We start from the raw sequence: 23,356 nt of genomic DNA, 5'->3' as shown, positions 1-23,356 counted from the left end.
GGGGATGCTTTAGGGGCGGGGCTACAAGGTGATTGACACTACTGCGTCTCTACTACTTCTGCTCATTGGTTGCAAAAAAAACAAAGATGGCGAACTCACGGCTTCAAAACGTCGGTCCACAAACCAACAGGGTGACGTCATAACGACTACATCCACTTCTTATATTCAGTCTATGGGCGAAAGGGAAAATGTAGTTAATCATGTGACCCTAAACATGGATTTATATTAAATGTTCTTTGCGGCTTTAACCCCCCCCCCCCTGTCTCTGCCCAGGTTTCTGTATGGAGGACTGATCTGCACTGGTCTGCCAGTCTTCCAGCATCAGCCAATCAGAGTCCCTGGATGCTTCTGTGTCTCCAGCTGGACTCGGATGGACCCGCCTCTCTCTCTTGACTTGGACTAACAACGAGTGTTTGCAGCTGGACGCGAGACATTCAGGTGCAGAGGACTCGGCCTCGTCTTCAGAGGGACCGCAGAGAGGTTCTCAACCCGCCACACGGGTTTGAAAACAAAAAAAGGAGAATTATGAACTCGGATTTGAAAAAAATAAATAATAATAATGTTCCCGGAGCTACTGAACTGGACTCTTAAAAACACACGATGCACTGGTCGATTTGTACAACTGTTGTTTGCTGCCGTTTCCTTGTTTTCGTTGTTCCTTTTCCATGCTGTCAGAACGAGGGCTTTATGGATTACAAGTCGCCCTCGGGAGAGATACACACACCGAGGCGGGGCGAGAGAGCGAGTCACCACGTCGGAGGACCTGTAATCTCATTTTTTGGGATACCTGATTCTTTTTTTTCTTTTTTTTCTGCCTGGAAATAACTACATTTTAAATATTAGCCAAAATGCTAACGGCCTGCAAATGTATATTAAACATATCAGACATAAAAATCGGTTTTAAATTAAATTCAATGCTCAATTTTATTTCTCTATTTTTTCCTTGTTTTGCGCAGACGTATTTGATGAAATCTTTACAGCCTCTCGTCTTAAAGTTTACACTTAAACTTTCCACCGTTTGGTTTTTGTTTGTGTTTTTAGCCTCATTTTTAGGACCGAATCGCCACTTGAGTTCCCCTTGAGCCATTTAGTTCGACGAGATGGGATGTTTTGTTTTGCCTCAACTAAGTAGTCGTGAACCCGCCATGTGGGGGGGTGAACGAGGCAGGCCGGGCTTCATCGGTGGGGTACACTTCGGGCCACGCCCACATCAGTGATGTCACACGAGGCGTCACCTTGTTCGGCTTTCGAATGGGAATCTCCAGCTGCGACATTGATGTGCAACATCTTAGAAAGTTTCCAGCCCACAGAGGTCAAAGTTTTCTTTCCTCTTTGACGTCATAGAGATGCAACCTGCAGCTAACGCTAACGGAACGCTAACGGAACGGAACGCCTTCAGCTCGCTAAAAACATTAGATTTTTCACACTTAAAACAATTTTGAGTTCACCACCATATGTCCACCAGGGGTGCAGTTGATTGTATTAAACTAAAATTATAACTAGAATGATGACGGGAGGAAGTTAGCCGTTAGCGAGCCAATGTTAGCTTACCGTAGTTAGCAAACACAACACTGCAGCTAAACTTCTTCTCCTCCTGGGTTCATCACCCTGTTGGTACACTGCAGCTTTTTGGCCTTTTTGCTGTTGTTTTCAAGCAGACTTACTTTTTACTTTTCAGGACGTTCTGCAGCTGCCCCTCAGATGTACGTACTGTTGCATTCCGCATGCATTTAGGACCACATAACATGCCGCCTTGAACTTTGCAAAATGCGACCAGATGTAGTAGAACGCCGTACTGCATTTGACATATTACATATCCTTTCAGAGAAGATTAACCTTTATTAGCCCCACAGCATACTAAAGAGTATGGATGTTTTGGGTATTGGAGCGCACAGAGCGTCAATGGAGAGCGGTGACTTGTTTTTCCCCTCCGGTGTGGGCGGGTCTTAGTTGCTATCTGTCTTCATGTTGACTGTCGTTCCTTCAAATGTCACCGGTCACAGAAATCTAATCTTTTTTTTTTTCCCGGGAAGCGGGTCGCGCTACTTCCTCCTCTCTTGATGTCACTCCTCTAACATGGTGGATTGTACCCTTTTTGTTGTTCATTCAACACTCTCCCCAAAACATATGACCTCTATTCAGTGGAGAAAAAATTAAATAGTACAAACAAAAAAACACTTAGGGTTCAGAAAAGAATATCAGTGTCCTGTTGCTTTGTGTCTCTCCAAAAAACATTTAACATACTCTGGAATGTAGTATTGCAGTGATTTTCCTACACTTCCCATGATGCCCCTTGACGACCTTTAGATGCGTGCTGATACTCATAGCGTCACATGTGCTGGAGCTGCATTGCATTCTGGTCCGTTGAGGCCCCTGTCGGTAGATTATTGGTCATCTGTTGCTCTATGACGTGATTTCCACACATATGTTGTTTACATTTGATGAGGTGTTCGTATATAAATGGGGAAAAATACACCAAAGAAAGAAAAACAAACATACCCAGAAATGCAATTTACAAAATAAAAGCTCATATTAAATAACACTGTTTTATTCCAAACAGCTCATTTGGAATTGAAGGCAAAATAATGCAAAAAAATGGGAACGATGTCACTTTCTCTGTAATGTCAAGATGATCAAAATAATTTTCTTTCATCATCAAAGTCCTCATGATTAATGCACTTGTTCGGGTGGGAAGTCTTACAACAATAAAAGCTTCCACATTTAGTTTTTCATTGAAACAGAAGAGGACAATAATACAAAACTAATGTAGAGTTCACTCGCAACAAAAACAGTTTTTCTGAATTTGAAGCGAGTGTATCGGGAGTTCACGGGCCTCCTTTTCCCACAATGCCCTGCCTCAGAGTGTGTATATCTGCCGTGACTCGTCTCTCTACCTGTCGGTTTTATTCGTTGAAATGCCCAGGTGTGTTTTGCTGAAGCTGGCTACTGGCTCAGTGTTTTCAGTAATAAAAATTTTAAAAAAGAAGAAGAAAAAAAAAAAAAAAACAGGTGTGTGTGTGTGGCATCGTTTTTGTTGTTGTTTATTTTCATTTGTATATTTTAAGAAGATTGATTTTGCGGTTTGAACATGTTTCAAGCTTTCATAATTATATTATAAGAAGAAGAAGAAGAAAAGCAATACCATGAAGGGCATGATTTTAGAACTATTCAGGTCCCGCTTTAGATATCTGGATTTCATTCGTATATTTTTTATATACATTTAATATACATTTAAGGTCCACACGACGCGGCCTTGCTCAGCGTATGGAGATGGTTTTGCCATCGAGTGATGAATGGATGAACAGGTCTATACTTAGGCCCCTGTGATAACCGTCTCCATGGCAACTGAACAGATGCGGCATGATGCGGTCGAAAGCTTCGGAAACAAAATAGAAAGTTGGACTTCGTGATGAGCTTCTTTTTAGTTTTTTTTAAATGTTTTATTTCGCCAAAGAAGTAGGAACAACAAAATGTGGACTCACGCCAATAATAACAACCTTCGCTTTATCAATTGGCCTAAAAACAGACGCATTGTTATCATATATTTAGTTGAAGAGAGACTGGATGTAAACAGCGGCTCGGAGCCACTTTAAATGCACTTATTGTAAGTCGCTTTGGATAAAAGCGTCAGCTAAATGACATGTAATGTAATGTAATGTAAATGTTTCCTTTCTTTTAACAGCAGCCATTCGCTTCCACATGTTTGAGGCTGGATTCTCTCCGGCTGATGCTCTGAAGCTCGTTTAAATGAAGAAAAAAAAAAAATAGTGAGATATCCCAGTTAAATTATGCAGCTCTTTTCTCTCTGAGACTCTCCACAGAAGTGCCCCGGGGGGAGCCGGTGATAGACAGAAGATCTGCATCCCTTCCACCGCTAACCGCAGCACACTTTGAGGTGAAGAGGGAGGGGGGAAAAAGGGCAAAAAGCAGGACTCTCGATTCCATAAGCACATGATGGATGCAGGGAGGACACGACTATATGGTGAATAAGGTCAAGTGCACTCTGGGAGGGGGGTTAGGGGGAGGGGCTATATGAAAAGGGCCCTGGATGCATTGTGGATGTGAAAAAAAAGAGTCACAGGAAGCGATCCAATGAGAAAAGAGGGACACGGAGCTTGTCGGCTTGGCCTGGAGGCCGATTCGGGCCGATGTGGACCGACAGTGGCCAAAAGAGACTTTTTTTAAAGGGTCGAGCAGCTGTTGTGCAGGTTTTGTGTTGCACAACAAGAGGATCAGACACACAACAGCTCGCATACCTGAGGCCTCCACACGGTTGAGGCCAGGCCGTGGTGGAATGCAGCCACTCCGTACTTAAGTATTTGAGTCTTTTCTTGTGTACGTCGACTGCACTACACCTCCGAGGGGAAATACTGTACGTTTGTACTCCTCTACATTTATGTGAGAGCATTCGTGACTTTACAGATTGTTTTTTGTTGTTGTTGTTGTTTGTTTTAACCACACAAAACAAGAACTGTTTTGAAGATGTCGACTGACGGAAAAATTAATGGTTTGTTCCACAAATGTGAGGATTTGCTCTCTTTTTTTCTTTATTTACTTGTGTTGTTTAGTTTAATTATTCTTAGTAATGTTGAGGTTTGGACTGCTGGTTGAACAAAATAAATATTATGAAGTCACTTTGGGCTAAATGCGAGTGACACTGATTAAAAACAATCAATTGATTAATGGAGGAAATTTGCAGATTAATCCATAATGGGAATAATTATCAATAGTTCCACCACGACCACCTAAAACAGTAAAATCCAGGGGGGGAGGTTACTTGTTATACTTACATATTTTTAATTAATTTGCATTTTGAATGTAGTATTTCTTACAGTATGGTATGAGTACTGTTATTTAGGCAAAGTGAAGAATCTGAAATACTTCCACGTGCACCACCTAGTGTGACCGTGTGTTTTCTCAGAGCGCGCATGCGTCGTCCCCATGCACAGTGATTACCTCCAGCTCATTAAACAGGCCAATAGGTGCACATTCTTGCAGCTTTAAATTAAATGCATGATCCGTTTACGCTCGCTGCGGCGTGCGTTATTGCACATAACGGACCGCTCCTCCCGATGGAAACACAGGACAGTTTAAAACGAGTCACGCACCAGCGACTCGAAGCTCATTGATCAACCCGGTTGTCGCTTTCGTCCGGACCGAACTGCCCTCCGGATCTTGAATTGGTCCGTCGGGACGTCAGTCAAACCGTAACCTCGCTGTCATTGGTCCCCACGCTTGTCCCTCGTCTCGCTCTTTAGAAACGCCTCCGCCGAGCGCGATTGCCGACATCCCATTGGTCGAGCCGCCGTCCTTCGCGAAGGATCTCGCGCCGCGATTGGCTCCCCCTCGAATCTCGCTCGCACTCAAGCCCAGAGCCGATTAGTCGACCGCGCGCGTCACTCAACGCTCCTCCGTCCGCCGATTGGTTCTGCGAGCGCGGGGCGGGTTCCTCCAACGGGGCTCGGTCTTCAAGGCTCACGGAGAGCGAATGTCGTCATGAGCGGTGGGTAGGAATTAAAACATTGGCGTTTATATGACTTACTGCTTCGTTAAACATGTATTTGCATTGGACAGAAACGCGCCGGACGTTTCGCCGTACTAATAAACGTGTTTTTAAGGGTGGCTCGGCCAGTCGCGTGAACCAAAATAACCAAATGCACTTCCGGTAAAAAAAAAAAGAAAAAAAAAAAAAAAAAGGGGGCTGCCTTTTTTTTTTTTTTTTTCTTCTTCTGCTGTAACGTATTCAAAGAGAGTTTGACTTGCTAGCTTCGCTTCAGCTAGCCAAATATGCGAGTGTTAGCTGTGTGGTTCTTTACTTGCCTTCCTCCCCTCCCCTGCTGCCCGTTTATTCCACAATAAAATACAGTAACGGCCCCATCTTGGGTCGTTTAAAAGTACAAACTAAGCTGCTCCCGGCTCAAAAAGCAGCTTAAGCTAGCTAGCTAACCACCACCGTTAGCTGGTGACCAACAGGGTTAGCTACATGGCGGCGCTATTTCGAGGCCGCACTGTTTTTGTTTTTACGTGTGTGCTCACTGACTTAACGATGCAAAAATACCGCCCAGTTGCAGTTGAATATTTAGCATTTTAAATAACACTTAAGGGACCAAAGGGGAAAAAAGGCAGAATTTGATTTCCCCTTTTATGTTATGGCACTGCTTTATTATTATTGATGCATTGATGTGTTCGATGCTTTGACGTTGCAGCTTTTTAAAGGTGGAGCTCATGCTGAGTGGCTTAATCCAACACCCACTTTATTTCAGTGTTTCCATTGTATGCAACTGTGTACTTCCATTGCACTGCATCTCAGAGGGAAGGAGGGTACTTTTTTTTTTTTTACTCCAGCACTTTAGTCTGACAGCTCGAGTTACAGAGTTCAGACCCTTCCTCCAGGGTTATAACACGTTATAAAACATATAATGATGTTATCTAGATTAAAGAAGTTAAGATTAGCACAACTATAATATCTCCAGCAGTAACACACGCAGCTGTAATATTAATCCAGGGAACATTTTCATGCACAATCACCGCTAACATTACTTCTACATACTTTTACTGAAGTACGTTTTTTGAACGCTGGACTTTTACTCATAACAGAGAATTTTTAAACCTTGTGGTATTAGTATTTTTTGACTGAAGTAAAATATCTGTCACTCGGCATGCTGCGGTTTCTTCTGTTTTGGTGCCCGTGATCCATAGCTGCATTTCTAATGCGTTCCCCTCATGCGGCGGGCAGCTCCAACGGAGGCAACGCTTCCCTGTTTGGTCTGCTGATCGGCAGCCACAACACCAGAGTTCACTTTCGGTCAGGGTAAAGTTCGCTTTTGACAGATGAGGCGGCATAATTATGAAGTTAATGTTGTGGTTAAGAGTCTTTTGTATCGGAGGCACTTCCCTCATAACAAACAACTCGTGTTTTGAATGTCCTTTATTTGACTGCGGTTGTGAAAAGAAGCTCCGGGTTATTTTGCCTGTCATGTGTTACGATTACTTTGGAGTCACCAAGCTGAGCTTATTCCTTCCTTACTACAGAAATAAATACATGGCAACTGGTGGAAGAGGAAAGATTCTGTCCAATGCGCGATTAAACAAAGCTGTGAGTAACGCGTCAAAGCAAAGGAAACTGTAAGTGTTTTATTATCAGTTATATTTATCTATGCTGACGTATTATTTCATATATTCATACACAATAACAACGCAGTATTGATCTCGTGGTGTTCAAGGCGAGCAAAGATCCAGCTAAACCTTATTTCCTTTTCTGGAGCAGACACACACATTGTCATTGTCAGAATAGTCTCAGAACAACTGTAAAAATATTGATTGAAAATCTTGTTTTTCTTTTTTAAATTGCAATTCCACATGCTTCCCTCCGTGTCTGCAAAGTAACACTAACGCTCTGCTTCGAGAGGCACAAACTGCTCAGCGGTGCACTCGGCGTCCATGACCGGGACCGGGACCATGACCGGGACCATGACCGGGACCATGACCGGGACCGGGACCATGACCGGGACCATGACCGGGACCGGGCCTCGGCGGTGAATCTCTCCCCGGCCGCCGGTGCACTTCTCACTCGTGTTGCCGGTCGCCGTTTTTTTTTTTTTTTGCCTCGAGCTCAACCGTGAAGTACTCGAGATACTGCGAATATTAATATTTACGTTTGTTTACACGTTCGTGAACGGTGACACGTTGAACCTGTAAGATTCGCCGCTGCATGAAGCCACGAATGAAAACAACTTTTTTTTGTGGAGGCTGCAGCAGACACAGACCGCCTCGCTTTAAATGGGCCTTTTGCACTTGAATTTATTTCCGCGTCTGTATTTGGTGAACGAGCTGTATCGTTCTCTTCGACAGTAACGGCCTCAACCTATTTGGGCCATTAGGCTGCATTCAACTCAAGATTTACCCGGCTCTTAAACTATTGGGCAGCCTGCCCCAAATGCACTTATACCAGAAAAATAAAGCGCTCAATAAACGTTGTCTTCTTGTGGGGTAATGACCGCGGTCCAATAGTGCATTTCTTTTCTTCCGTAACATCTGAACTGTTATCAGTATTTTGATATTGGTTGGTCATTGATTGTTTACTTTTCAGGGGCCAAACATAACAGCTGTGATGAAAACCGGCTTACTGGACAGATATTTGATCAAAAGGACGTCAGTTGCTTTTGATGCTGCAATTGTTTTGGAAATGTTTCCAACACAATTTGTTGTCCTTGTTATTTAAACGTGTGGGCGGTCCATATGTTGATTAAATCATCAAAATAACTAAATCATTTTAGCTTCCTTGCACATAGTCATACTTAGTGTATCAAAAGCATGTTGTCTTAGGGGAGCATGTGTTTGTTTGTGTACAGGTCATAAAAACATCTTGTTTGTTTTGCCTTACTGTTGTCTATTTACAAAAGCATGATTACTAATTATTTTCCCCTCCTCCCCAGACCGCTCTAGGGTTATGGCGTGAAAAATAACTTATTATATTTCTAATTAATATTTTTGCATTGACATTAAGTTTAAAAAGTCCCGAATTTAAGTTAATTTTCAGTTAATGAAGTAAAGTAGCTCATGAAATAAAGACGGAAAACATCAAAGACGTCATTTATATTTAATGTAGCACAACCATTCGGTCATTGTGACCCGGACATTATGACCGGTAAAATGCATTTAAAAAAAACATGGTATGTGTTGGGAAATGATTATCTGCCGATATATTTGTGACGGCTAAATAGGGCTGCAAAACATCAGCACGGTCCTTCAATGGTTCGACGTTGAATCGTAGAGGAAACGTATTTTATTGAAACCCCCATTCCCTTTTGCAGCCCTATGTCCTTGAACCGCCGAGAATAGACGCCTCGGGCGGCCTGAGTCTGACTCTGCTGTGTGTGTGTGTGTGTGTGTGTGTTTCTCCAGAACAACAGGGCAGTATGGCCACCACTGTTGCTGTCAGTCCCAGTGAATACCTTCAGCCCTCCGCCGCTTCCACGCAAGTGAGTAACGAGCCGAACCGCCGCCGCCTCGCGCTCTCCTGACGCCGTTGTCTCCGATAACCCACGATGCATTCGTGGCGCCGCACGCCGGAGGCACGGTTTTTTTTTTTTTTTTGTGTGTGCCAGGGTCGTTACTGAGCAACCTGTTTTCCCGTGTAAGATGAAATCACTTCTATTTGCCAGAGAGCAGTGTTGCTTTAAATGGATTTGCACTCAATTACATCTAACAAAAAACGTAATTCCTGATTTTAGCCGTCAGCCCCCTTTAGAGGGATAACTTGGGGATTTCTTTACTGTGGAGACGAGACCCTCGTGATTCTATTTCATAGATCCTGAACGGAGTCTGTTTTTCTTTAATCTGATTGGTACAGGAGAGTACCGCAGAGTGTCTGATCGGTCTCATTGACGGGTGGAGAGGAAGGCTAATGCCGTCCTGCCCCTCTACCCTCTGGCTCCTTCATCCCAATTTAACGTCTGAATACGGTCTCTTGGCAAAGTGCGTAGTGCAGCTGATGATGTGATGACGACGGCGACATGGTCGGCCTAAAGCCAATCAGCGTTGAGACGCTCCGCCCGTCGTTGGTGACTCTAACTGGCTGCTGCTCCTCTGGAAGCGGCAGCCATCCAGACGTAGTCGGTGAAAGTCACCGAGCTGTGTGAGCCTACGGGTGATGTTATGTATAAATATATATATATATATATATATATATATATATATATATATATATATATATATATATATATATATATATATATGATATTAATGTTATGATCCCAAACACGAGGGCGTTAGATGTTTGTGGGATGTCCACAACAAGTATAAAGCAGAAATAGTGGTTATTTCTTCCGTGGTGGATGGCGGAAATTCTAACTGTTGCCGCGGAGATAAGCCACGCCCCCCTCTAAATAGTCGGACGCGTAAAAGTGTGAACGCAGCATAACGATGACTTGAAATTAGCTTTGGATGTTATTGCTGCTGTGCTTTGACACTCCTGATTTGGACCTCTGACCTCTGACCCCCCCCCCCCTCCGTACTGGGCTGTATGTCTGTGGTATGTGGTTTTAATGCGGTCTGTGTGTGTGTTGTGTGTGTCTCCGTGCAGGACGCCCAGCCCTCTCCTCTGGCCCTCTTGGCTGCCACCTGTAGTAAAATCGGCCCTCCTGCCGTTCAGGCTCCCGTCACCTCTCCGCCGGCGACGCCGCAGCCTCGCAGGCTCCTCCCCATAAAGCCGGCCCCCATCGCCCCGGCTCCGCCCAAGAACCTGGGCTTCCTCTCGGCCAAAGGCAATGTGATCCAGCTGCCCGCCGGTCTGGGCTCCACGGCCCCCGGCAGCCCCATCGTGCTCACCATCCAGCAGAGCCCGGGCCGCGCCAACACCTCCGCCGCCCCCGCCAACATCCAGTACCAGATGGTGCCGCAGATCCAAGGTGCCCAGACTATCCAGATGATGCCCCAGGGAGGTCAGATCCAGCTCATACCGGGCACCAACCAGGCCATCATCACCACGCCCATGAACGTGCCGGCTCCCGCGGTCGCCGCCGCGCCGCTCGCGCAGCAGAAGACGGTGGCCATCAAGCCCTCCCCGAAGTCGCGCAAGCAAAACAACTCCGCCAACGTGTTGCAGCTGCCCGGCGGGATAACGCTGCCGTTCAACGTGGCGACCGGAGAGGTGGGCGGGACTCAGTACATCGCCGAGGCGACGGTCGCCCCTCCCAGACCGGGAAGGGGAGGGGGGCGAGGGAGGAAGAAGAAAGTGGTTCTGGCTGCTTATTCTCAGCTTGCTCCTCCTCCTGCCTCTCCGCCCCCGGAGCAGATGGAGACCATCCTGATAGAAGCTGGAGACAACATCATTCAGGTACATCTGGCAGGAGAGCACTGAACGCAACAGAATGCACGCTTTTATGTACACTTGTGTACTTGTGTACTCCACTCGGCCCGTCCTGCATTCACTCACTGAGCTAAACGAGTTTGACTGAACAAGTTTAATTGAAAGTAACGGAACGCTGAAGGTGGAATTAATTAATTAATTAACAGTTCCTGCATTTAGTATGAAATAAAACAGATAAAATCAGTTCACTAAATCACTTTTATTAAAAAAAATTGTTTAAAATTTTTTGTGAAAAATCAATAAATTGACGGAACCGAACTTATTCAGCGTTTAATTTATCGAGTCAATCCGACGGCTGAAACCGTCTCCTAGTACGAAGTGTTATAATAATAATAATGGATAAAAGGTGTCGCTTGGAACAGCTGACTGCTGTTTCAATCTTTCCGCTGTCGCTGTGTTATTTTACGAAGTCAACTTAATATTTTTTTGCCATTTTACAAAAAAAAAACACATCACATTTAAAACTAGTGATGATGAAACTTACCCCAGAGAGTATTTACATGTTTGTATTGATCTACACTCTTTTGCGATGTGATCAATTATTTGTCGTGACCTGCTTTTCACTACTGAATAGTGAAATGTGGATGTTGTATTACTGCTTTGCAGTAAAAGTGAGATGAAGTAAAAGCTTCTTGGTGCCGCCGCACATCGGCGTGCGAGCTACGAGTGTTTTATTACGGACTGTTTGTTGTATTATTTCTCCGAAACGCTCGAAAGGCGTACAAACAAAGCAGTGAAGAAACGAGAAGGCGACTGGCAAAGAATTTCGTGTTCATGGACGACTTTATTGAGAGGAAAGAAGTCCAGTATTCCAGAAACGAAGGTGGAAAAATCCTGTAACCAATTTTAATTTGGCTGCAAAACAAAACCGTCCGTCTTTGTAAAAAATCCTATCCGAGATATTTTCTGGTGCTTTTTACGGTGAAAGGCGATCGGCTAGAAACCTCACACACGTCCCTCCGGTCTCTTTATTTGCAGGCGGGTAACAACCTGCTGATCGTGCAGAGTCCCGGGCAGCCGGCTATGGTGCAGCAGGTCCAGCTGGTCCAGTCCAAACCGGAGTCTCAGGTGGTTCAGATCCCCCAGCAGGCCCTGAAGGTGGTGCAGGCCGCCTCCGCCACATTACCGCCCGTCCCGCAGAGACAGCCGAGCCTGCAGGTCTCTCAGACGGATCAAACACCAACGCAGGTATGAGGCGACCTCCTACTCGTTCACAATAAATCTCATTATTTATAATAATAATAATGATCCAGTATAATAATAATCATGCGGCGTTCGAAGTGTTTAAGATGTTGTTTTAGATGTACAGCTCAGAATACAGCTTCTCCCCTCAGATCCTCTTCAAAACGGCGTCCGGCGAGTGGCAGTCTGTCCAGATCCAGGACCCCGTCTCCACGACGACGCCCCCCGCCGCTTCGGTCGCCATCTCGCCGCCGGGCGGCGTCAAGAGGACGCAGGCCGGGGGACGCAAGGAACGGACTCTGGCGAAGATCGCCCCGGCGGGGGGGATGATGTCGCTGAACACGCCGCAGCTGTCCTCGACGACGCAGGCGGTGCAGACCATCAGCATCAACGGGGTCCAGGTCCAGGGCGTTCCCGTCACCATCACCAACGCCGGGGGTGAGCAGAGAGACCGAGGATCGTAGAGCACTGAGCACGTTCCTTTCTTTCATTGTTGAGGACAGAATGACTCGATTTGATAATAAACTGGGATCAGAACCGTTTCGTAAGAGTTTTGGACCCTTTAAAAGTCACGAGGTTTTTGCAGCCAATGAGCAGAAGTTATCATAGCTAAAATGTAGAGGAGTGAGGTAGAGACGTCGCGACCTGTCAATCACCTTGTAGCCCCACCCCTAAAGCATCCCCTGCTTTATGGTCTGTTTGACTCTAAATGACCATAATTTACTAAATGAACATCACGCTGTATTGAAGAAGACTTGAAACTAGAGATTGAGACCAAAAACTAATGTTTACAATGTTTACTGAGGGAATAAATAAAGAGAAGTAGAGTCATTTATATAGACTTCTATACAACCAGAGGAGTCGCCCCCTGGTGGCCAGGAGAGAGAATGCAGCTTTAACACATGAAGCATAGACTTCTATACAACCAGAGGAGTCGCCCCCTGGTGGCCAGGAGAGAGAATGCAGCTTTAACACATGAAGCATAGACTTCTATACAACCAGAGGAGTCGCCCCCTGGTGGTCAGTAGAGAGAATGGAGCTTTAACACATGAAGCATAGACTTCTATACAACCAGAGGAGTCGCCCCCTGGTGGTCAGGAGAGAGAATGCAGCTTTAACACATGAAGCATAGACTTCTATACAACCAGAGGAGTCGCCCCCTGGTGGTCAGGAGAGAGAATGCAGCTTTAACACATGAAGCATAGACTTCTATACAACCAGTGGAGTCGCCCCCTGGTGGTCAGGGGAGAGAATGCAGCTTTAACACATGAAGCATAGACTTCTATACAACCAGAGGAGTCGCCCCCTGGTGGTCAGGAGAGAGAATGCAGCTTTAACACATGAAGCATAGACTTCTATACAACCAGTGGAGTCGCCCCCTGGTGGTCAGGGGAGAGAATGCAGCTTTAACACATGAAGCATAGACTTCTATACAACCAGAGGAGTCGCCCCCAGGAGGTCAGGAGAGAGAATGCAGCTTTAAGACATGAAGCGTAGACTTCTATACAACCAGAGGAGTCGCCCCCAGGAGGTCAGGAGAGAGAATGCAGCTTTAACACATGAAGCATAGACTTCTATACAACCAGAGGAGTCGCCCCCTGGTGGTCAGGAGAGAGAATGCAGCTTTAACACATGAAGCATAGACTTCTATACAACCAGAGGAGTCGCCCCCAGGAGGTCAGGAGAGAGAATGCAGCTTTAACACATGAAGCATAGACTTCTATACAACCAGAGGAGTCGCCCCCAGGAGGTCAGGAGAGAGAATGCAGCTTTAAGACATGAAGCATAGACTTCTATACAACCAGAGGAGTCGCCCCCTGGTGGTCAGGAGAGAGAATGCAGCTTTAAGACATGAAGCATAGACTTCTCCATCAGCTTCACTTAGCAGAAATAGAGGTCATTATGTTAATGTTCACATTCATTCTTAATTTCACTCCATGTTTGACTTTTGGCAGTAAGCCAGTGGTCTAATTAGATTTTTTTTTTTAAAGGGAGGTTTGGCCGGAGCCGTGTGTTGTCTGTTGACGGTGTCTCTGTCTCTGTGGTTGTCAGGCCAGCAGCACCTGACGGTGCAGACCATGCAGGGCGGCCTCCAGCTGGCAACAACGCCGGGCCAGCCGGCCATCCAGGTGGACCAGACCATGACCCTGGAGCTGCCGGCCCAGCCAGGAGAGAAGAAGAGACGCATGGCCTGCACCTGTCCCAACTGTAAAGACGCAGACAAGAGGTGAAGTCTAACTCTTTGTAGATACCGTATGTACTTTATATATATATATATATATACACATATAACCTGTGTATCTTATTGTGTGTGTGTGTGTCTGCAGGCCCGGGGAGGTGGGGAAGAGGAAGCACATCTGCCACATCACCGGCTGCGAGAAGACGTTCAGGAAGACGTCGCTGCTCAGAGCTCACGTCCGGCTGCACACCGGCGAGCGGCCCTTCGTCTGCAACTGGGTTTTCTGCGGGAAGCGTTTCACGCGCAGCGACGAGCTGCAGCGGCACGCCAGGACGCACACAGGTCGGAGACACTAACACACACACACACACACACACACACACACACACACAATGGAGTACTTCTCGGGGAGTTTCACTGCAACATAAAGCTAAGATGAATAAGAAGTAAAAAGCTACAAACATGGTCGTTTTTAACGACTTAACAACCAACCATCTCCTCTGAGAAATATCGCTTTAACTTAACTCTCTTGCACTTGAACCTGAACACAAATGATGTTGCTTGTTGTTTGTCTGTTGACGTTTTAAAAACATGGCCCCGCCCCCTTCCTCCTCCTTCTCCCCTCAGGAGACAAACGCTTCGAGTGCAGCCAGTGCCAGAAGCGCTTCATGCGGAGCGACCACCTGACGAAGCATTACAAGACTCACATAAACACCAAGAACCTGTGAGCGGACACGCAGACTGACTCTCTGAAGACTGGAGACGGTGTTCGAGGACAAGGAAAGGAAAGGAGGGGCCTGAGGAGACGACACCAAGGAGGGGTCGGGGAGGGGGGAGTGTCTAAGACAAGGTCCCCGTATCCCCTCTCAGTCCTCCAAGACACTGTTGCGTGGTGTACAAAGAAATCCCCTTTCCTGGTGGACTTAGAACCGATCCAGCCAATTTAATAATAGTCCGTCTTTTGTTTCGTTTCCTCTGGTCCGAGTGGACTCCAGAAGCCGGGAGACGTTGAGGCTTCAGGCTTCAGACGCTCAACTCCACTCGCGTATTTATGAACTTCTTTGGGGGGGCAAGAACTTACAGAACTATTCAGACTGCAACACCAAGAAAGACCACCAAATCCTGCTTGGCTTTTTTCTTCTCATCCTTTGTTTTTGTCGTGGACGATCCCAGGTATTGGCTTTCAAGCACCCAAAAAGGAAAGAAAATTCAACATAATTGTTTTGTAAATTTAACAGATGTGTTTTACCCCAATTTTGTTTTACGGTATATATGTTTCAGAAGGATTTATAACCTGTATCCCCCCCCCCCCCACCCCAATAGTTGGGGACCATTACAGAAAAACTCCACTTGCAAGACTTTTGAAAACCTTTTAGAAGTTAAACTTGGCTATTTTTTTAAAAGTGTGTGTATGCATACATACATTATATTAATATCGATAATAAACTATTTATGACATTTTTTCCATACAATTGTTAGAAATTGATTTTACAAAGGAGGCCCGTAGAACACCCGACGCATAAAACAAAAACTAAAAAAAAGAAAGAAAGAAATGAGACGTTTCAGAGAAGAAATACAAAAAGACAATTTTTTCATCACATTTGCTGTGACGGGAAAGGGAGGCGGAGCTTCTGCAGCTGATCCGAGGCCAAGTGTTAGAGCCTGGGGAGTTCAGGGGTCAGAGGTCACTGTGCCTTTTTTAAAAGTATCCAACGGCAGCTTCTAAACAAACAGGCCAAAAGCGAAGAGCTGCTGAGATTTGAAGAGTTTACTAATGTCTCGCTGAAGATCTCGACTCCAGCTGTAAAATATTCACACCGTGAAGGTTTTAAAAGTCAAGGAACCCAAATGTTACATAAGGGTAGTTTGGATGGAAATATAGTTTGCTTCCTCTGAGAGAAGCCAGACTTAACGTCGAAATTGGAATCAAATATTACGCTGAAACTTGGTGAAGCGGAGCAGTGTTTCAAATGTTGTCTTGTGTCTGTTTGATGGAGCGTCGTCACCAGCATCATATTATTATTGTTTTAATCGACTTTAAAAGACATTTGCTTCATTCTGAAAGGAAATCTTGCAAGTCTCCGACCAGGAAAAGGGTCCCAAAGACCAAACGTGAAACCGGAGACTGATAGAGGACCCGGGGTTGAGCCTTGTGGGATGCCACAGGGTTGAGATAAGCCACATAACAAAAGGCTGCGAAGGTCACGGGGGTCACATTTGTTATCAGCCGTCAGATGATTGGAGGACGGATACCCGGGGGACTGTTCTGTTGAGGCTCGACTGTTAAGTCTCCTTTTTTTTTTATGTTTCACATACGTAATACTTCTGGCCTGATGTCTCATCGTTTACGATGTATCTATACTACCTTAAAAAAAACAAAAAAAAGGTACTGCAAAAAACTTTCTAGAGAACTTATTTTATTTCTTAAGTCTCCTGAGCCTCCGGGTGTAATCCGGTGAAATATTCCGGCTGCTACGCTCGGTATCGAACTTCAAATGTCTTCAGTCCTGAACTTCGTCCTTCTCACCGAGTATCAAAGCTGTCCGGGCATTGAGAGTCGGCCTCCAATATTCGGGCCAGATTTATACGCGTATTAACCTTTTATTACCACATAGTTGCTGAGACAGTATTCGGTTTAGTTCTTCAAACGTCTGCGTGTGATTAGACGTTTTTAACCTTTTTTATTTTAATGAAAAGATTTTTGTTTTTTTCCCCTTTCATCGTGGCATAAATGTTAAAAGAAACATGTAAAAAACAAACCCGTATGATACCCAGCCCTACTTACACTGTGTGTACTAATAAATAAGTGACTAGATTCCAGGGTAACTCTGCCATTCTGCTTTTGCTCACGGTAACATGTTGTGGTTGGAAGCCTAGGATCAGATCTAGGATCAGATCTGGAACCGTTCGGCCCGACTTGACAATCACGTCCCGAAATGACAAAAAAAAAGGAAAAGAACATTTTTTCTTTGATCGGTGTGTTCTTTATTCTTCTCCCAGCTATGTGATAGCTAAGATGAGTTTTTGTGGACGTTCGGCCGACTACAGTATTCACACGCTCGCTACTTTGAACAGCTTTTCACTTGACGGAAGACATCGTCGCTCGTATCGTTTTATGTGATATGAAGACTGATCCTGTGTCAGTTTGAAGTCTGACCTTTTAATTTACACACACACATTAAAAATGCACCAACTTATTGTTAAATAAGCTTTTTTTTTGGGGGGGGGGGGGTCAAACCGGCGTCTTCACCTCTTGTGTTTTTAATACTGTGACTTACATGTTGAATGGATGGCACGACAACTTTGACCAAAAAGCTATAAAGTCAGATGTTTTTTTTATTTAATTTTTTCATCAAAGTGCTTCACGGGGGGGGGGGGGGGGGTTGCCAATATTTGGTGTATTTTTTTTTTTTTTTTTTAAGAATGTCCGGAGACTCGCGATTTGAGGACGGAAAGGGGGCGGAGCCTGCTCATATTTATGTTTGTCCTTTCGCGTCTGAATATGTAAATATGGTTCATGTAGGATATCAAAACACAAAAAAAAGTTAAGCTGCCTAATGTCGCGGAAGGAAATGGACTTTGTACAGCGTGTGAGGAATAAAATATAATGTGACATTGTACAGCTTCATTTCTGCTTTGTATGAAACTTCTAGATCTTTTTTATATCGAATTAAAAGATGCCTTCGAAAAAAAAGCTGCACCCCAGTTTTGTTTTTTTAACATTTGTAAACTTCCTTTTTGTGTTTTTAACTTACGGTACATGCTAATGTAACGTGCACGGATTTTAAATCCCCACGGTTCCAAAGTTGTAGAATGTAATTCCTCATTTTAATGAAATATATAATGAGATTTTTCCCCCACGTTTAGACGTTTCTATTTGCGTGTCTTGTACGGTTCTGGTTACACGGAGAACCCGGAGAACCAGCAATTCATTTTTATAACTTTTGTAAAGGTGCTAAAACATAAAGTTTGCACCTTTTCTACAGTCACCCCCCCCCCCCCCCCCTCAATAAACAACTCAACCATTTTTTGTTGCCTCTCTTTTTCCTTGAGGATAAATGGCAGATAAAAAAGCACAGACTATACAACCAGAGGAGTCGCCCCCTGGTGGTCAGGAGAGAGAATGCAGCTTTAACACATGAAGCACAGACTTCTATACAACCAGAGGAGTCGCCCCCTGGTGGTCAGGAGAGAGAATGCAGCTTTAACACATAAAGCATAGACTTCTATACAACCAGAGGAGTCGCCCCCTGGTGGTCAGGAGAGAGAATGCAGCTTTAACACATGAAGCATAGACTTCTATACAACCAGAGGAGTCGCCCCCTGGTGGTCAGGAGAGAGAATGCAGCTTTAACACATGAAGCATAGACTTCTATACAACCAGAGGAGTCGCCCCCTAGTGGTCAGTAGAGAGAATGCAGCTTTAACACATGAAGCATAGACTTCTATACAACCAGAGGAGTCGCCCCCTGGTGGTCAGGAGAGAGAATGCAGCTTTAACACATGACGCATAGACTTCTATACAACCAGAGGAGTCGCCCCCTGGTGGTCAGGAGAGAGAATGCAGCTTTAACACATGAAGCATAGACTTCTATACAACCAGAGGAGTCGCCCCCTAGTGGTCAGTAGAGAGAATGCAGCTTTAACACATGAAGCATATACTTCTATACAACCAGAGGACTCGCCCCCTGGTGGTCAGGAGAGAGAATGCAGCTTTAACACATGAAGCATGGACTTCTATACAACCAGAGGAGTCGCCCCCTGGTGGTCAGGAGAGAGAATGCAGCTTTAACACATGAAGCATAGACTTCTATACAACCAGAGGAGTCGCCCCCTGGTGGTCAGGAGAGAGAATGCATCTTGAATATTAATATTCAAAATATTTTTTATTGTGTTTTAGTGTGATTGAAGCCAATGGCCGAACACACAAGTACACGTTTGAGATGTTATTTCAAACTCTTCAGCTGTTGTTTTTTCTGCTTTGTCCCTAAATATAAAAACTAGTGCACGCTGTATTGTGTGAATGTGTTTATTTATTTAGCAGTGGTGACATTTAACCAATTACATTTACTTAACTCAATTTACAATGTATCATTGTATATAGTATTGTATATATATTAGTACAGTATTGTACTTCTTACTACACTGCAAGTACTTTTTTATTGTTTACATTAAAACATATATTGTGATAAAACCAGAACAAAATAATATTGAATGATAATGAAACACTTTGAAAAGAGCCATTCTGCATTACTTTTACTTTTGATACTTTGAGTACAGTTTTCTGATAATACTGCTGTACTTTTACTTGAGTAACATTTAGAACGCAATACTTGTACCTGTCATTGAGTACTTTTTTTACACCACGGTATTTATGTGTTTGTATTATTTACAAACACGTAAAGTAACTAAGTACTTCTTTTCTCTATACAAATATTTCCGCACAGGACGTTTATTTTGAAAAGCTTGCACGCGTCACTGACGTGCGTCATCAGTAGTCGACAAAACGTAACGCCTGCTAGCTCGATAAAAGCCCGTAAAATGTAAAGGTTTCTCGTGTTAATAATATCCCACGAGTGTCGTTATTGAGTTATATTAATCTCTGCTTCGTGTCGTTAGTGTTTTTATTTACATTTTGTTTGCGTTTCCGTGGCAGCGCCGTTTTAAACACGATGTTTCTGGAGCTAAGCTAGTTAGCTAGCCTCGTTTGTTTACATCTCGGATCCAGGCGATAACTTCCAGGAAGGAGACAGCTTTCATTTTCTTCTGCTACACAAGTGGTTAAAGATGCGTAAGTGAAGTTTGTCTTATAACTAAAAAAACAAACATACATGATGGTGACAAGCTGCATTGACTGTCTTGTAGGTTGTGGACACACAGATATTATTTATATTGAAGTTGAATAAGAGTATGAAAATCAGCAGTCTTTGGTAAAAGAAATTGGAAGCGTGGCATCAAACATGTTCTATCTATTTTTTATTTAACAGATTTTAAATAGGAAGCGGTTTCAGTCTCAGGTTAATGCTTAAGGCGTCCTAAACAAATAAAATAAAAAAAGAAAGCAAGTGGTCTAAAAAAGGATTTGTTCACTTTTATATTCTGCAAAAAATGTAATAATCCTTGTTAGTGATTTAGTTAGTTTATATTGTTTACTTCAGTATTTTTTGGAGCACCTTCACGTGATAAACACTTCTATCCTTTTTTCTAATATCAATGCCAACATACCAAAACTATACTTATTTCAATACCAGAGCTTTAGGAATGTTTTCCAAATGTGTGTGTGTGTGTGTGTGTGTGTGTGTGTGTGTGTGTGTGTGTGTGTGTGTGTGTGTGTGTGTGTGTGTGTGTGTGTGTGTGTGTGTGTGTGTGTGTGTGTGTGTGTGTGTGTGTGTGTGTGTGTGTGTGTGTGTGTGTGTGTGTGTGTGTGTGTGTGTGTGTGTGTGTGTGTGTGTGTGTGTGTGTGTGTGTGTGTGTGTGTGTGTGTGTGTGTGTGTGTGTGTGTGTGTGTGTGTGTGTGTATGTATGTATCCTTTGTCTCGCCTTTTTATAACCAGCACCTGTCCCTCTCTCTCCATCCCTCTCATGGTCTTTGTGCTCTTCAGGTATCTTTTAGGATGACGTCATTCCAACAGGAGGAGCCGAGATGAGGGTCTCCTTCGGGCCGGCAGAGCTGGTCGCAGGCTTCTGTCACTCGGACGAGCGCGACCCGTTCCCCGTGTGGCAGGATGGACGCGTCGGCCCGTGTTTCAACCAGCTCGTCCTCGGCGCCTTGCCTCACGCGACGATGGCCGTCTTCAGCGCCTGCTACCTCGGCATGGCGAGGTGGGTCCTCTTCCTGTCAGACGTTACTCTGGAAACAGTCACTTCCTGGTCCGTCCAGACCGTTTGGTTCGTCCTCTAAAAGAAGGATTTCATGCAGTTTGTCCACATCCGAGAAATGTCAACATATTCCATATCTATCTTGGATCTGAATACATCAAGTCTCACAAGTCCGATCATTATTTTGTGATATTAGTGACTTTAAACGTGCACATTAAGCTCTTGTAAAGTCTAAATATTGATCCGTTTTTAAAAGGTAAAGACTACTTTGCATTGGAAACACGTCACATTTTCTTTGTAGGTCGGATGTGATCGTCAGAGAGGAAATCTAATCGGTTAAAAATGACATCCCTGATTCCAGAGATTTAAAGTTCTAAGATTTAAAATGCTATTTTAAATCCAGCAATAATAATAATACAAAAGTCTATGGTTTGCTCATCTTAGTCATTTATTATTCTGTTCAGGAAATGAAAGCCAACGACAGTGACCCATGTCTGGTTCTGAATTGTTGTTTTTAGTGTTTTTTCTTCACTTGCTTGTCAATTGTCCACTAAATTACCCCTCAGATAAAAATAAAGTAAAAGATTATTATAATTAAAGTAAGTTATCAATCTAAAAGTTTGTTTCATCTCACGTATCTGTTGTATTTTCTGTGATGATGCTCGTTCTTGTAGGCGCGACCTCCTGCAGACGACCCCCCCGCGTGGCTGGACGCTCCGGCAGGTCGCGACCCTGCTGGCGGCGCTGCTCTTTGTCGCCGACGCCGTGCTGGCGATCCTCCTGCGTCGGGCCGACTTGTACCCGGACCTCCTGGCCGACGGCTGCGCCGCCCTGGCCTGGCTGGTCCACTTCGGTGCCGTCACGGCGCTCCAGAGGTCGACCTTCAGGAGAACCAGAGGACCTCCTCTGCTGCTCCCGCTGGTCCTTCTGTCCGTCCCCAACCTGGTCGTCACGCTGGTGGCTTACGGCGACCACCGGGGACACCCGGACCCCGCGCGGCCCCTCGAGTTTGCGCGCTTCGTGCTCGCCTCGGCCCGGACGCTCCCGCTCCTGGTTTACCTCCTGGCATTCGCGTTTCCCTGCGTCAGCGACGCCGGGTACACTCTGCAGATCAACGCCGCGGACGGATCCCCGCTTCTCCCGGAGAGCGCGCGGCCGGACACGGGTGAGATGGTGGGCGAGGACGGGAGCGGCTGCGTCTCTCGGCTCTTCTACCTGTGGCTGACGCCGCTCCTCCTCCGAGGGCAGCGAGGGGAGCTGGACGGACCCGCCGACGTCTACCACCTCCCTCGGAAGCTTCGGACCGCCGTGGTTTGCCGATACTTCCACCAGTGCTGGGAGGCCCGCCGGCGGGGGGCGGCGGCGAGTAGCGGGCGCGACCAGTGGCCTCGGCCGGTCAGCGGGAACCTCCTGAGCGGCACCTGGAGCTCACACGACCAGGAGGACCCGCTGGAGCTGGAGGGCGACGTGGGCCTGCTCGGGGTGCTGCACGCGGCGTTCGGGCTGCGCTACTACGCCCTCGGCGTGCTGAAGGTGGCGGTGAGCATGCTGAGCTTCACGGGCCCCCTGCTCCTCAGCAGTCTGGTGAACTTCATGGAGGACGAGGGGGCTCCGATCGGCTGGGGGGCCCGGTGCGCCCTGGGGCTCTTCGCCGCCACCCTCCTCTCCTCCCTCCTCCAAAACGTCTTCTCCTTCGAGGTCTCCAAGGTGGCGCTGTCGGCGCGCGCCGCCCTCGTGTCCGCAGTGTACGGCAAAGCCCTGCAGGTGAGCGGCTGCAGCCTGGCCGGCACCGCGCTGGGGGAGGTGGTGAACCTGATGAGCACGGACGTCGACCGCGTGGTCAACTTCTTCGGCAGCTTCCACGAGCTGTGGAGCATGCCCCTGCGGTTCGCCGTCACCCTCTACCTGCTGCACCTGCAGGTGGGCGTGGCCTTCCTCGGCGGGCTGGGCGTGGCTCTGCTGCTGGTGCCGCTCAACAAGGTCCTCGCCTCCCGCATCCTGAGCAACAACCGGCACATGCTCGGGCACAAGGACAGCCGCGTTAAGGTGAGAACAGATTACTATTGGTGTTGTTAATAATATCAACATTGTTGTTATTAATTCAGCTTGATAGTGTTGGCTGATTTAGTCGGATACTATTATACTATATACAGATATTAGATGTAGCATTCTATCGATTAGAAATAGCATTTATATGTATTTTTCCTTGTTCATTTCTTAATTTAATAAATAAATCAAATAAAGAAGGGCTCTTATATATATTTTTTTTTACATAAAAACAAAAAATCCAAATCCATATATGTAGT

The 23,356-nt window shown here is 45.5% G+C and overlaps 2 protein-coding genes across 4 annotated transcripts in view; both read left to right on the top strand.

The window, feature by feature from the left end:
* Nucleotides 1-5,395: 5,395 nt before the first annotated feature.
* sp2 (sp2 transcription factor) lies at nucleotides 5,396-15,698 on the top strand. Of its 3 annotated transcripts, none has more exons than XM_034535724.1 (9): nucleotides 5,396-5,503; nucleotides 7,033-7,125; nucleotides 8,905-8,981; nucleotides 10,085-10,837; nucleotides 11,849-12,058; nucleotides 12,205-12,490; nucleotides 14,105-14,279; nucleotides 14,380-14,573; nucleotides 14,859-15,698. In XM_034535724.1, the coding sequence occupies exons 3-9, from the start codon at nucleotides 8,919-8,921 to the stop codon at nucleotides 14,957-14,959; spliced, it is 1,782 nt and encodes a 593-aa protein (XP_034391615.1). In that variant the 5' UTR covers nucleotides 5,396-5,503; nucleotides 7,033-7,125; nucleotides 8,905-8,918; the 3' UTR covers nucleotides 14,960-15,698. The 3 variants fall into 3 exon arrangements, with proteins under 3 accessions (XP_034391615.1, XP_034391607.1, XP_034391623.1); XM_034535732.1 differs by lacking the exon at nucleotides 5,396-5,503 and adding an exon at nucleotides 5,515-5,665; XM_034535716.1 differs by lacking the exon at nucleotides 7,033-7,125 and having other exon boundaries at nucleotides 5,427-5,503.
* Nucleotides 15,699-19,720: 4,022 nt separating this feature from the next.
* Nucleotides 19,721-23,356, top strand: part of abcc10 (ATP-binding cassette, sub-family C (CFTR/MRP), member 10) — a 15,902-nt gene continuing 12,266 nt past the window's right edge. Inside the window, exons 1-3 of the mRNA XM_034535253.1 lie at nucleotides 19,721-20,022; nucleotides 20,834-21,053; nucleotides 21,725-23,096. Of these exons, the coding sequence (XP_034391144.1) occupies nucleotides 20,875-21,053; nucleotides 21,725-23,096 (1,551 nt within the window). The 5' untranslated portion in view covers nucleotides 19,721-20,022; nucleotides 20,834-20,874. The remainder of the gene's footprint in view (nucleotides 20,023-20,833; nucleotides 21,054-21,724; nucleotides 23,097-23,356) is intronic.

This window comes from Cyclopterus lumpus, chromosome 1 (assembly GCF_009769545.1).
Source record: "Cyclopterus lumpus isolate fCycLum1 chromosome 1, fCycLum1.pri, whole genome shotgun sequence".
NCBI lineage: Eukaryota > Metazoa > Chordata > Actinopteri > Perciformes > Cyclopteridae > Cyclopterus > Cyclopterus lumpus.
Note: the sequence above shows the minus strand (reverse complement) of the source record. Positions and strands in the feature narration are given on the sequence as shown.

Bases quoted from the DNA above. Each gene is read 5' to 3' on its own strand.
- sp2 (XM_034535716.1), top strand. The intron at 12,059-12,204 runs GTATGAGGCGAC...TTCTCCCCTCAG, and splicing joins CGGATCAAACACCAACGCAG to ATCCTCTTCAAAACGGCGTC. The intron at 14,280-14,379 runs GTGAAGTCTAAC...GTGTGTCTGCAG, and splicing joins TGTAAAGACGCAGACAAGAG to GCCCGGGGAGGTGGGGAAGA.